The sequence below is a fragment of the Mus caroli genome, unplaced genomic scaffold (genome assembly GCF_978045245.1).
Source record: "Mus caroli unplaced genomic scaffold, Mus_caroli_1 scaffold_19, whole genome shotgun sequence".
Classification (NCBI taxonomy): Eukaryota; Metazoa; Chordata; class Mammalia; order Rodentia; family Muridae; genus Mus; species Mus caroli.
Genome location: NW_028227274.1, coordinates 87,204,260 through 87,218,761, shown reverse-complemented (window position 1 = coordinate 87,218,761; position 14,502 = coordinate 87,204,260). Strand labels below are relative to the sequence as shown.

The following is a 14,502-nucleotide window of genomic DNA, read 5'->3' as shown; positions in this document are numbered from 1 at the left end:
GAGGAGCTGTTATAACAAAGTACCACTGAAAGGGTGGCATAAACAACAGATGTTTCATTTTCAGATTTCTGAAAGTTAAAAATCCAAAATTAAGATTACGGTAACATTGGTTCTTTTTATGCCTCTTCTTTCTTTTGGCTTGCAGAATATTCTCCTTCCCATGTATTCATGGGGCTTTCCTGTTTGCACTCTAATAGGTTATTTGTAAAGATATTGGCTGTGATGGGTTTACCACATCAATGATTTTCCCCAATCCCTTCCAGTCATAATCTAGAACTTCTAGTGAAAGCACAACATAGCATTTCTTTACCCTTATGATTCATTTTGAACTAACATTTACATGGGCTCTATTAAGTATCCAGTTGTCTCTAAACAAAATGGATTCACTTTGCCTTTGTGTACAGCCTAGTTTTCATCTAGCAGGAAACCATTAACAATAGTCTGATTTTTCCTCAATCCCAGAAGTTCTTTACTTCCTTCTTGAGAAAACTCTAGTGACTTTTCATAGCTACAACTTCCCTGAGTATCCCCATTTCCTGTCTCTTTCTCCATCCTTCCAAAACACATGTATAGTGCCACCTCCCTTCTTCTAGCAACACCATCTCTTGTTCAGCACACCCACATCAAACAAGCATTGGATTAGACTGTAATCTAGATATTAGTCTGAGAATAAAAATCCAAATAGTTTTCCCTATTCCATATATCTGACCTAACATAGATCACAGCAGTCAATAAATATTTATGGAAAGAAAGCAAGGGGAAAACACAGGTAGAATTAAATACATAAAGAAGACTTCTTTATTGGGACAGAGGAAATTAGATTAAGTGATCTATAATAGAGACTGTATTGTGGGCCATGGCTTAAAGGCTGTGTCTGCTCTGTTTGAGTTGACAGGGCTTTCTTTCTCTCAGCTTCTTTACCTGACCCATCTTTCTGCTTTCTTAACCCAACCATCCCATATACTACTGCAAGATGTGGCCAACATGTGACTTCCACTTTATAAAAACTTTACTGGCTGCTAGGTAAAATCCAATATCTAGAATTTGTACTTCCCAATCTATCCTAAATCATGTGACAAAATGTGTTCTTTATAGTCAAACCCCTTTTTCCTGGCCAGTGATGTTTTATAGGATGTGTCTTCTGTATAGTACTTCTCTCCCCTATCATTCTTGTCTCCATTCATTTAAAATATACAAGATTCCCAGCTCATGGTTCCCATGAAACCAGAAGAAATTCTACTTATCTCTTATTTCCTCAAACCATTCTGAATGTTAATTAGCATAATCCCCCATGTAATATCTTTAACCTGCTGCTATTATTTCAACTCACAGATACAGGCGTTTCCTACATTGTAACTCACGGGAGAAGCTTTACTAACTTCTTAACACACACACACACACAAAGACATGTATACATATAATTTCCAATAAAATAGAACAGATTTGCATAAGTATTTACATTATTGTTATGATATGATCATTCATTCTACACATTCAATCAATTATAATTCTATACACAATAATCTCATTTAACAACAAGGTTATTATTTTTCCCTATGGTTTAATTCTTTAATTCTGCTATTTTAACAAAAATGTCATGGTCAGACTACATTAAAAATGAGAAGTCAAATACTGAGTCAGTTTAATGAAATGTAGTACTAGAGGTTGTACATATTTCCATCTATTTAAATTCTTAGTTTTATAAAACAATTCTAACATATGATACAAAAAGAATGTCTATTTATAAATATCATTTATTTAACTATCCATAACTATATATTTTAAAAGATAGTAGAGAAGAGACTGGGTAAACAGCAGAGTGCTTGCCTCACATACATGAGACCTGAATTTTGCTCCTCAGCACCACACACATAGAAACAGATAATGAAGGGTTACACTGAGAAATCTGATGTCATGAACTAATGGAACAAACTGTCTCATGGTAAGCACACTAGCATTACCAAGCCCTCTGTCAAAAATAATAATGGAATTCCTTGGATGTTTCTCACTAGAAAAATAGTGCGTGTTCAATTGTAGCATGCAGTTTGTAAAAATTTAATTAATTAATTAACTCTATCCATTCATAGAATTGATTGGAAGGATGATTAAATTTTTCCTGTAATCTGGGGTTCTGAGGTACTTTGGAAACACACGCAGTGGAACCTTCCTGGAATAGATGAGGGTGACCTTAGTGAGGACCCCTAATAGTGGACAAAACAGAGTCTGAACTGGTTATTTTTGTAACCAGGCAAAGCTTCAAATGATGGGATAGGTTTACATTCAATTGATTTGTTGGCTGAGATAGTGCCATGATCTATCCAGGCTGATGCTAGGATAGTCAGCCTCAGAAAACTGACAGTGGTGCTCCATTGCTGAGGACAACATCAACACAGCTCATTGAATGTAAAGAGGTTGAGCTAGTGACTACATAGAACCTTCATACCTACATTCAAGGCTCTTTGGCACAGGAAGGCACTATGCAAGTTATCAAAAGAGAAACCAGGGCACCAAGATAACCACAAAAACTTTGACCTATAATATATCCTTCCTACAATGTGTGCTGGGGCAATGGTGGTTTAGAACTTGTGAAAGTGACCAGACAATGTCAGGTTTAACTTGAAGTCCACACCATGAAAGAGTTCACACCCTACACTGTGTAGATGGCCTAGAACTGAAAACCAGATATCCCAAAGTCATAGGTAAAAGCAAACATGACTCCCCTACCCCCAACAAAAAAAATCAATGAAATGATTCTTAATAATATTCTGCTATACTCATGGATCAGTGCACTGTCCAGTCATCATCAGAGAGGCTTCCTCCAACAGCAGATGGGAATGGAGTGGGTGCAGAGACCCAAAACCAGAAATTATATGGAGAATATAAATATGAAATTTCCATTGGGTCCCTCTACTGGAAGCTTGAGCAAACCCACAGAAGATGGCAGGGAAAGATTGTAAGAGTCAGAGAGCATGGAGGTCACCAGGAGAGCATGGTCCACTAAATCAACTAAGCAGTGCTCATGTGGGCTCACAAAGATAAAAGCAGCAAGCACCAGGCCTGTACGGGTCTGCACCAAGTCCTTTGCATATATGTTATGGCTGTAAGCTTGGTGTTTTTGTGGGACTCCTAACAATGGGATGAGTATGTCTCTGACATATTTTCATGCTGTTGAGAATCTCTTCTTCCTATTGGATTGCCTTGTCCAGCCTCAGTATTAGGGCATTTGCCTTGTCTTATGTCTTGTTTTATCATCTTTGGTTGTTCTTGGAGTACTGATCCTTTCTGATGGGAAATGGAGGAAAAGTGGATCTGAGCAATAAGGTAGACGGGGAGAGCTGGGAGGAATGGATAGAGGGAAAACTGGTCATAATGCAGCATATAAAAGAAGAATCTATTTTCAATTTGAAAAGAAAATTGTGCAGAACACACATGCCCATGCACATATATTCACATGAACACTTTCACTAAGATATTTAAAACGTTAATATGGTTGAAGAATGAATTTCATTCTGCACCCAAGAAATAGCACAAGCTTGTATTGGGAACAGTCAACTGAAATGAGAATGTAAACTTCTGTAATTATCCTGATGATCAAGTTGAACATTTGAACACAGAGCTCATGCCTTTATTTTATTCTTATTGAACACTATCTTCACCCTTGCTGCATTCTGCAGGTATGGCACCCATATCTATTTCAAGTGTTAGTAAATATAAATTGGTACATTATCACTCTTTACCTAGACACCTTCCTATATCCCTCTTCTATTGAACATAAATTTTCCCCTTGACACCATCCTATGGGATGTGGTCTTTCCCTAGACATGATATTTCCTAAACATATATCTTATGGATGATGGACCTTTCCCATGATACCTTCCTATAGACCTTCATCTTATGAAACATGAGTATTTCTCTCTGGGAAGATTATGAAAAAGAGTAAGGTTTTAAAGATGTTAGTTGGCTAAATAGCTGAAGTCAGAAATTTTCTCACATTAAGATTTATTGGATTGTGCATAATCTCTCTAGGGAAGTGCCAGCAGTCCCATCAGTGGAGTTATTTAATTAAAACAATTCTAAAGTAAGTACATGAGATGTTGCCCCAGGGAGTCATTTTGCATTGATCCCAGAAGGATCGACTTGATGGTCTTAAAATTGTTAGCAGTTTTAAAACTTATTGTCTTCAGAAATATTTTCCCACCATTTTCATAAAGGAAGGGAAAGCTCATCCTATTTCTAATCACCACTACCTATAAAGTCAAACCAAAATAAAGGGCAACATCAAAAATACAATTTACAAATCAGGTTGTTTCCTAACAGTTTTAAATCAGATTGCTGCTGGCAGCATTACCTCAGAAACAGTTCACAGAAGATTCTCTTAAGCCAGCCCTGGACCCAAGAGTTATTTTCCCCACTTCCTTCAGTAATTATTTTTCTTGTTTTCATATTCAAAATTCAATGATTTTATTCTTTAAAATAAAATCCATGATTTTTGCCTCTAGTCAGTAGTGTGACTAGTCTATGAATAAATTTCTATGCACTAATTCTCTAGAGAATCAGGGTTAAGGTTAGCTCTCTGTAGCTTTTGACTTTTGATGAGAAAATTTTTAAGCAAGTGTAGACAGTCTTGGATTTCCCTGACCTGTGGGCTGAATATGTTCCATGGTGATGTTGACAGGTATCAAAGACTGAAGAGTACCCACTCTTCCTCATGCATGAGACTTTGTCTCCACCACATACCAGCACCCACACACCCCAACACTCCCAACACCTGCTCTACAGAGGAAATGTGTTCCAGGTTTTGTGGTTGGCTACCTCTTTCAGACTGGGAAAAGAGTAGCTATAGTAAGGACCAGAGGATGAAATATGGATTCACTCAACCTTTGAAAATTAAAAGAATACAGATAAAGATCTAAAAATTTTCCAGTAATCTTTGAAACAAGACTATATGGGAAGTTCTTTCTTGGTGGGCCACATACCAGCTTCAGGATGTCCTTTGACATTCACAATGCTCTTAGCCTTTCAAACTAAGTCTCTACCTTCATCACTTTGTGCCTGTCAGTACTACACAAGAGTCATTTTACACCTTTTCCTTCTTTGCTAATTCTGGATAAACAAAACAAAGTCTGATATAAAGGTATGCTGGTATATTAATATGGACTATACAGGCAGCCAAAAGCCACCTATTGAAATGAGCCAAGCTATGAATTGTAAACCAGGATAAACTACATGTAGAGCTAAGATACATGCTTTTCTGTCTTCAAAATCACTGAACATATTCTAGAATAGTTTAGGTTCTTAATAAGGATTTGGTAGATGAGTTAATGGATGAGTTCATTTTCCCATATCAGCAAGCCTATTTATGGAAACCAGATCTAGGACACTCTTCCCTTTCCACCTTTGAATCTTGACATCATACCAGACTAAAGGGGAAAACATAATATTGTTTCCACTTGATCTAGAGGTGCACAATATCTTTTAAAAGTATTCTACCATGGGATTCAACAGAATTGGTCCCAGTTCTGAAGCCCCAAATATTAAAGGGATTTCTGGGCATTGCTAACCAGCAATAAACATGCATAGACCATTTAGCTGTTGTGTCAACTGCTGGCACCTGGGCAGAGTGCTAGACTAGCAAGGTTGTAAGAAACAGACCATGCAAAGGAGTGTGGAAGACATGGATATCTTTGTCCCACCCAAAAAGAGTGTGAGCAGCAACTGTGTCCAACCTAACTGATCCCAGACCACTGATACATCTTTACTGCTTCATCCTTCCCTCCACACCTGCTTATTTCTCTCCTTTCCCCATTATTTCCATGTTTGAACACAAATGCCCTCATGCACTTCAATTTGATCCTTCTCCAAACTATAACCTTAGTCTTTTCTTCTACCCATTGATGCCTTGTTAGCTATCTTTTTCACACATGCTGGGTGATAGTAACTTCAAAGATAGTATATTCAATCCTGAAATGCTCTTCTGCTCTATCATATTAAATGATAGATGTTCGGAGGCTATGTTATAACTCAGGAGACCAGAAACACTTCCTTTCTTACAAGCAAAAACTGGTCTCCTAATTCTCTGTTATTTTAAACTAAAGCTAATATCTTCCAGTTCTTAGATCATAAAAATCTGGCTACACTCTTAAAGCTTCCTTCTCTCTAACATCCACATCAAGTAAGAGTGGAAATTTTGTGCTTGCCTTAAGTAGGAATCTTTGAACTGCTCAAAAACTGCAATTAAATATTTTCAACATTTTTCTAGATATTCAGCATGTTTGAAAGAAATGTTATAATACAGTCTGAGAATAGTAAATAAAATGTATATACATAACTATCACTATGATGATGATCCTGTCTCTGTGTTCTTCCTGATCATGTTTTAGAACTTGTTCTTGTAGCTTTATTTTTTCTTGTTGTTGTTTATATGTCAATCAGTTATGTTTTGCTCAATCTTTCATGCCTATACAATGTAAAGGACAGGAACCACACCCAAAGTCATCTTTGGTATGCTTACTTCCTCATTGTGATTTTGGTGAGATTCAGCTCTGTTAGTGAGCATAGTGACAAGTCCTCCCTTAGGAATGCAGTTTCCTACTGCATGGATGAGCCCTTCATATTTGCCTATTCTACTCTTGATGAACTTATTGGTGGCTTCCAAACATTGCTCCTGTCATCACTGTTGCTATAAACATGGCTGGAGAATTCTAATTCATATTGGCAAGCTCTAAAAATACCAAACAGAGCAGAATTATTGTACCATAGAATATGTGGTCCTTTAGCCAGCTAATGAATCATATTCCAAAAAGCTGTGAGATTCATCTCTGTCAGCAAGCATGTGATGGTTTCTCTGACTCTGTCTCTCACCCCTCTCTTTTTAAATTAGGCACCAGAAAGTGTTCTTTCCTGTAGTTGAGTATTCAAACATACTACAAGAGACACTCAATTGATTCATACAAAGTGGGTATCTAGTAAAAGTTGGGCAGGATATTGGAATGGGTAGCTTTCTAGCCATTGGGAGAGGGCTATTTAACTAGAAATATATTTGATTTAACTGACCAATAAGGCCAGAGATACAAGGTGAGCAATGTGTTCCTCAAGACTTCTACCACAAACTCTGCTATCAAAGAACTGTTTTGAAAGGTCACCACCTAAATCACATCTATTTTACCATGAATTGAGAAAATAATACAGCACCAATTTGTCTATTTAATTTTATCAGTAATTAAGAACCCCTAGTTTAAAGCTAATGAACATTTTAATGCCCTTTCCACTAATAGTATCACTTATCCAAAATAAGATCTTTAAGTAGCTCAATTCTCTGCTAAAAGTCAAAGGAAAAAAGGAGATAATAAGGCATAAAGGAGCTCTATAGATACATACGCAGTGGTCATATATCACCCTTTCAAGGCCAAGAAGCTCATGTCTCCCCACACATGACTTAACATCTAACTATGCTGCTATCCTTATAGGATTCATACAGGTTAGAGGCCTTGGAAAGGCCAGAAGACTTTACTAACCCCAACATTCCTGTATGGAGATATTGTGAAGGTTATGTTTATGTCCAAGTGTACAGTGGAAAGGGATAAAGAAATCTGTCTAAGGTACTGAAAGGAAGTTTTCTCAACCATAAAGAGTTAATAGTGAAGAAAAGAAGTCAGTATTTGTGACGAACATGTAGTGTTACTCTTTTCTGTCAAATTCGTACAATGTTATGCACATTAGGGTTTCTGATTTTTAAGTTTCTTTCTTTAATATTAAATGTATCAACTCACTCTTTATATTATAATTCTGACAATTTACTATGCACATTAGGATTTCTTATTTTTAAGGGTTTTTTCTTTTAATATTAAAAAATTTGACCCCCTCTTTATGTTATAATTCTGACAATTTACTAGGCACATTAGAATTTCTGCAGTTTTAAGTTCAGGTTTAGTATTAAATAGATCAATTCCATCATTATATTATATAAAATGCAGTACTTATAGATCTTGTTAAATTGCAAATAAAGCATAAAAGGAGATTTTTAGATATATTTTAAGATAAATGTTTAAATATAACAAATATATTTAATATCATATTATTCTGTTTTGAAAAAAACTACACTTCCAAAGATTTTGAGATTTGGAATGGTAGATTCTTAAAAATAAATCATTATTATTAATAACTTCATGGGTTGTTCTGTTACTTCAGGGAGAGGGAGTGAGCTACTAACACAGGTTTTACAGAAAATGATGGCTATAATACCCAGACTTTCTTTGATGTATCATACCTGATCCATGTGGCCATAGTAGAAAAGTCTAAGCATACTCACTGGTACACTTAACACACATAAATCATTATTCTCTTTCTGACACAATATCTATCAGTTTCTAAAGGAAGTATATGGGCTGAAAATGAACTCTGTCTTAAACTTTGTTCAGAATTTGCTAATAAAATCATAATAATTCATCCAGAAAAGATCCTAGATATTAAGGTGCTGAAACTAGTGCCAAATGATCAGCAAATAGGCATGATATCATGCATTGCTGAGACATGATTTAAAAGAAGGGATTGCCTCTGTAACTCTTCCATGGGTGTTTTGTTCCCTATTCTAAGAAGGGGCAAAGTGTCCACACTTTGGTTTTTGTTCTTCTTGAGTTTTATGTGTTTTTCTAATTGTATCTTGTATCTTGGGTATTCTAAGTTCCTGGGCTAATATCCACTTATCAGTGAGTATATATCATGTGACTTCTTTTGTGACTGGGTTACCTCACTCAAGATGATGCCCTCCAGGTCCATGCCTAGGAATTTCATAAATTCATTCTTTTTAATAGCTGAGTAGTACTCCATTGTGTAAATGTACCACATTTTCTGTATGCATTCCTCTGTTGAGGGACATCTGGGTTCTTTCCACCTTCTGGCTATCATAAATAAAGCTGCTATGAACATAGTGGAGCATGTGTCCTTCTTACCAGTAAAGGATGGACCATCTAGAGACTGCCATATCCGGGGATCCATCCCATAATCAGCTTCCAAATGCTGACACCATTGCACACACTAGCAAGATTTTGCTGAAAGGACCCAGATATAGCTGTCTCTTGTGAGACTATGCTGGGGCCTAGCAAACACAGAAGTGGATGCTCACAGTCAGCTATTGGATGGATCACAGGGCTCCCAATGGAGGAGCTAGAGAAAGTGCCCAAGGAGCTAAAGGGGTCTACAACCTTATAGGTGGAACAACAATATGAACTAACCAGTACCTCTGGAGCTCGTGTCTCTACCTGAATATGTATCAGAAGATGGCCTAGTCGGCCATCATTGGGAAGAGAGGCCCCTTGGTCTTGCAAACTTTATATGCCCTAGTACAGGAGAACGCCAGTACCAAGAATTGGGAGTGGGTGGGTAGGGGAGTGGTGGGGGAGGGTATAGGGGACTTTTGGGATAGCATTTGAAATGTAAATGAAGAAAATACCTAATTAAAATAAATAAATAAATAAAATGAAAAAAAAAGAAGGGATTGCTCTGAATCTACATGTTAACAACATTATTTCAATCTAACCTTATGTCATCATAAAAACTATGTAAATCTGCATTTCCTCCCACATCACTGAAACCTGGGAGATACTTGCACTCAGAAATGACAGCAATTAAGGAAAAAATGGGATGGTTTACGACATTATTCGTTGAAGAAAAATTAGATAAAAAATCTAACAATGGAATTGGGAAAAGAATACAATAACATTTTAAGCTTTTGGTTGGGTTTCTTAGAATTAAACATTGTCAGTAGACAAAAAGAAAATAAAGTTTTTCCTTACCTGACCAGACTACTTTTATCTTCTTTTCCCAAGGTCCATTTGGGAAAGCATGGAACAAGCAGGAGTAGGTGCCAATGTCTGCTTCTGAGGCATTGTAAAAGGAAAGGCTCATGTTGCGGAACCCTGCGGTTGAGTTTAGGAAGTGTACTCTATGGAGGTAGTTAGGCTCTATATGCATATTATGGTTAGGGTTGTAAACAGCTATGCTCACTGTCTTTGTGCCAATATTCTTGGTCCACTCCACCTGGGTTAAGTTATGCGTCAATGGATATACACATTCCAGAGTCATAGTCTCAGAAAGCCGGACTGTTGTGTCCCACAGTGTCTCTTCACACAGTGCTAAAATGTATATCAATCACATAAATTGATTAGATCCAATGATGACAAAACCAAATAAACAAAACTTATAAGACTTAACAAATAACATGATAAGCTCATGGTGAAGACTGACAATTTCAACTACAAAATTGCCTCTTGTAAGTTTTAGTATTTCTACACAAGTGAGAAACTGCCTAAGAGATCCTGCACATGTCACAAAAAAAAAAAAAAAAAAAAAAAAGCAAAAGCAAAACTTTTCTTTCCTTTTTTTTTCTTTCCAATTTTTTATTAGGTATTTTCTTCATTTACATTTCAAATGCTATCCCAAAAGTTCCCTATGCCCTCCCCAACCCTCCCCTACCCATCTACTCCCACTTCTTGGCCCTGGTGTTCCCTATAGCAAAACTTTTAAATGAAGACATAGGACTGGCTTTACCTTTGTGCATATGAAGAATAGCCAAAAGCCAAGTAAGATAAGCCATCTCTGGAAACGATTCAGGAGGTTGGACTGTATAAAAAAAAAAAATGTGTATGATGTTATAGTCACAGCTCAGCATGAAGTGCTGTTTCCTTCCTCTCAGATCTTATCAGCTTCATCTTTTTCTCTGAAGTATGAGCACAGGAAAGCAGTTTCAGCTTCAAAGAAAGCTTTGCTATCGTACAGGGATGGATAGGCCGCAGTTATTTTTCTCTGTCAGATAATCAGTTTACTTTAAACGATATAATTTTTGAGAAAGATTCTTTCATTTGACAAATGTTTACTGAGTGTGTCCTCTGTGCCAGACTTAGCTCTGTGCAACAAGAATATAAAAAAAATGCATCTTAAAAGTAAAATCCCATGCCATTTTGTTAGGAAGAGACTGATACAATGCTAAAGGTGTACTAGATATAGTGTGCTGAAGGTGGTTGGTACCTGAGAGGAAGTGAAGCAAAGCAGGACAGTCAAGATCTTTTGATATAGGCAAGTCCAGGATCTGCTCACTGAGAAAGTGAAATGGGGTGAATACTGGAGCTGATGGGAGGAGCCTGCATAGCAGACAACCACTCAGGTGTGGCCTTCCAGCTGCACCACACCTCTGGGTTAGATTTGAACAAAGATATTCAACAGAATGGACCTCCAACTACAAAATATTACGATCCAAAACACATATAATATACCATTATATGTGATGACTTTTCCAATTTTTTATTTTAAAATAAGCATAGAGTACTACTAAAAAACTAGATATTACAACCAGGTCTGCTTAGAGGCTACACCTTATTTTTATATAACTATGATACACTATCAAAGTGAAATTCATTTCTAAGATTTCTCCCTTCAATTATAAAAACAATTCAGGGTTGTGACAAGATGGGTTAGCCAATATCGATGCTTATTAAAAAAGCCTGATGATCTGAGTCTCCAGAACCTACATAAAGGTAAGAGGATAGAACTAACTTCACAAAGTTATGCTTGAACCAATACATGTACACAGTGGCACATGAAACCACACATACCAAACAAACACATACACACAATTATAATATGAATAACTAATATAAATAAAATAGCAATTCTAATTCTTAAAAATTTGTGAGGAATATGTCAATAAGACAATCAAAAATCAAACTTTTACCTTTATAAAAAGAAGAATTACATTTGGCCCCATTAGCAGTACCATGATACAATGTGCACATTATAAAGGAGGTTATTTCTTATTCTCAGCTGAAATTTCATGTTCTCTAAAAACATCTCCCTGTTTTATACTCATGCTGATACACATAATAATTGATTCACTCTGATAATCTTTTAAATGGACTCATCACATATGAAGTTCAAGAGGCAAAATTGTCTTTCACCTTTTTGTTTTATTCTTTAATCAATCCTTTTTTCCAAATACACTGAATCTAATAAAGAGAAAGGGGGAAAGAGCCTTGAACTCATTGGCACAGGGGGAAATTACCTAAACAGAATTCCAATAGCTCAGGCTCTAAGATCAAAACTTGATAAATGGGACCTCATGAAACTGGAAAGTTTCTGTAAGGCAAAGGAGGTAGTCCATAAGACAAATCAGCAACTTTCACCTTTTATTTTAACAATATGAATTATTCTATTAGACAATAAAAAAGGAAGTTGGTCAGTCTAATAAATTTTGGGGATATTTTATATAAAACAGGCGGAAATAATGATGTGTCCATATGGAGCATACTTAGGAATTGAAATAGGTACAGAGTATAGATGGGGTGATTGTTTAACCAGGAGGTATGCATGACCATAATAGAGAGGTATTTTACAGTCTAAGGGATCCCTGATCTAGTTAGAAAGACATTGAACACATATACAAATACTTATTTACAGAATGCCTTCAATGTTATGAAGAAAGAAGTTCATGAGGGTATCCAGAAGACCAAATATCCAGACTGGCAGTCTAGTAGGAGCCTTTTGTAGGGAGGATACCTGGAAGAAAGACCTGCCCCCCTGTGGGATGCAAACTCTAGAACCAGGAACACTAGCCCGGTGAGCACTGAAGTCAGGTCCAGGAATGAAAAACTTGAGCAGACAGGAAAGCAAGTGTACCATGCCAGTAGCTGGCAATTTTCAATGAAATTGTATCTGTGAGAAGTAGAGGGGAAATAAAGACAGGAAATGATGGGAGGTAACATTTTATAGATAGGTAGGGTAAGGTTCCGTTTGCTTTTGTAGACTCTGGATGATGGTTCTAAGTTAACAGAAGAGTAACTGTCACTAACTTGCCTTTTCATTACTCTTTGGAATTTGGCTTTCTTTGAGTATCCACTCCTTTTTCTATACCACAACATGAAGAATCTAAGCCACTCTATTGGCCAATCGGAGTAAATGGGAAAAAAAATCAAAGCCTGAGATGACCCAATCATAATGCAGGAAATTATTGGCATTCTATACCAGAAGGAACATTTTCTCTTTCCTCCTCTTCCTCACCTGATGCAGACAAGAAGGAATGTTGCATGGTCACTCCACTACCCTACATAACTATCTTGAAGATCAATCTGAGGAAAATTGCCAGAAGATGGATACAAACTCACATCTAGAATCATTGAACCCACTGAATCCATGAACTGTGGTGTCAGAGCATACAGTGAGATATATTACATTTTATAAAAAGTTCCTGTTACTTCTGTCCAGGTATATCTAAAGTGGTACATTTTCTTTCTGTCTATGTTGTAAAGATAAAAATGTGAATGAGCAAACACTGACATCCAACTTTTTGAACATCTTTACCATCATCTAAACAAAATAAAATGGCCACCTAGACTTGGATATTTTCCCTGCAGATGAGATGAACTAGCTGGCTTCCAAGACATGCTCTGTAATCTCAGAGACACAGCAATAATAGGCATCTTTATAATTCCATGTGATCTAGGATGCATCCAGTCAGGAAAATATACCCTGATTCTATAGATAGTATTTTCACTAAAATAAACAACTGGAGAAGTTTATAGATAATACAAATATAATAAAATAGATTAGGTGAGAAAATAACAAAAAGATAAACTTTGAAAAATGTCCATTCCTGTGTAAGCGTTAAAGGGTCCATCAGGAGAGATGCCCACTATCGAGAGATTTCTGGTTAAAGCTGGAACATTGAGAAGCTGAAGCTCATCTAGAGAAATCAGGAAAAGCCAAGGAATGAATCAATCAAGGGGAAAAGGAGGAAAGGACAAATACGGGAACTGATTATCTGAGAATTTAAATGACCACTAGTGAAAGATGCTTAAGAAACACCCAAAGATAACATCACACCCAGTGGGGGAAGTCTCTTAAAGATTAGGAGCAAGACAGATGTTTGCTTTCACTACTGCTATTCATATTGCTCTCTAGGCTTTACCCAGAACAAATAAGCAAAAAGAAATAAAAGATACCTACATAGCCAAGGAAGAAGTAATCCTGTACAATGATGACATGATTTTGTATATTAGCAGACATCTACTCAATACTGTTTAGATAACAAAGCAAAATTGCACAATAGAAAATGAACATATGAAAAGTTAGTGTATCTCTAAATACTAACAATCACATGAAAATAAATTCTAAATAATGATTTTATTTATAATTCAGAAAGTAAAACACATCTGAATAAATTTAACCAAGTAGATGAATCAAGAGTTTACATCGAAAATGACAAATGTTGCAAGTTTGTTTAAAAAGCCTACAAATGAAAAGGCATGCTTAAGAATGGATCTAGAAAGCTAGGCAATGATGGCCTATGCCTTTAGTCTCAGCACCTGGGAGGCAGAGGAAGGTGGATTTTTGAGTTCAAAGCCAGCCTGGTCTACAGAGTGAGTTCCAGGGCAGCCAGGGCTATACAGAGAAACCGTGTCTCAAAAAACAAACAAAAAAATGTATCTAGAATATATCAATGTTCATAAATGGAAA

The 14,502-nt window shown here is 36.5% G+C and overlaps 1 protein-coding gene across 1 annotated transcript in view; it reads right to left on the bottom strand.

Annotated features, from left to right (window-relative positions):
- The window catches only part of Cd226 (CD226 molecule), an 81,525-nt gene that overhangs the window by 61,748 nt on the left and 5,275 nt on the right, over positions 1 to 14,502 (bottom strand). Inside the window, exons 2-3 of the mRNA XM_021150993.3 lie at positions 10,546 to 10,617; positions 9,792 to 10,130 (exon numbers count right to left, since the gene is read on the bottom strand). Coding sequence (XP_021006652.1) covers positions 9,792 to 10,130; positions 10,546 to 10,591 — 385 coding nt within the window. The 5' untranslated portion in view covers positions 10,592 to 10,617. The remainder of the gene's footprint in view (positions 1 to 9,791; positions 10,131 to 10,545; positions 10,618 to 14,502) is intronic.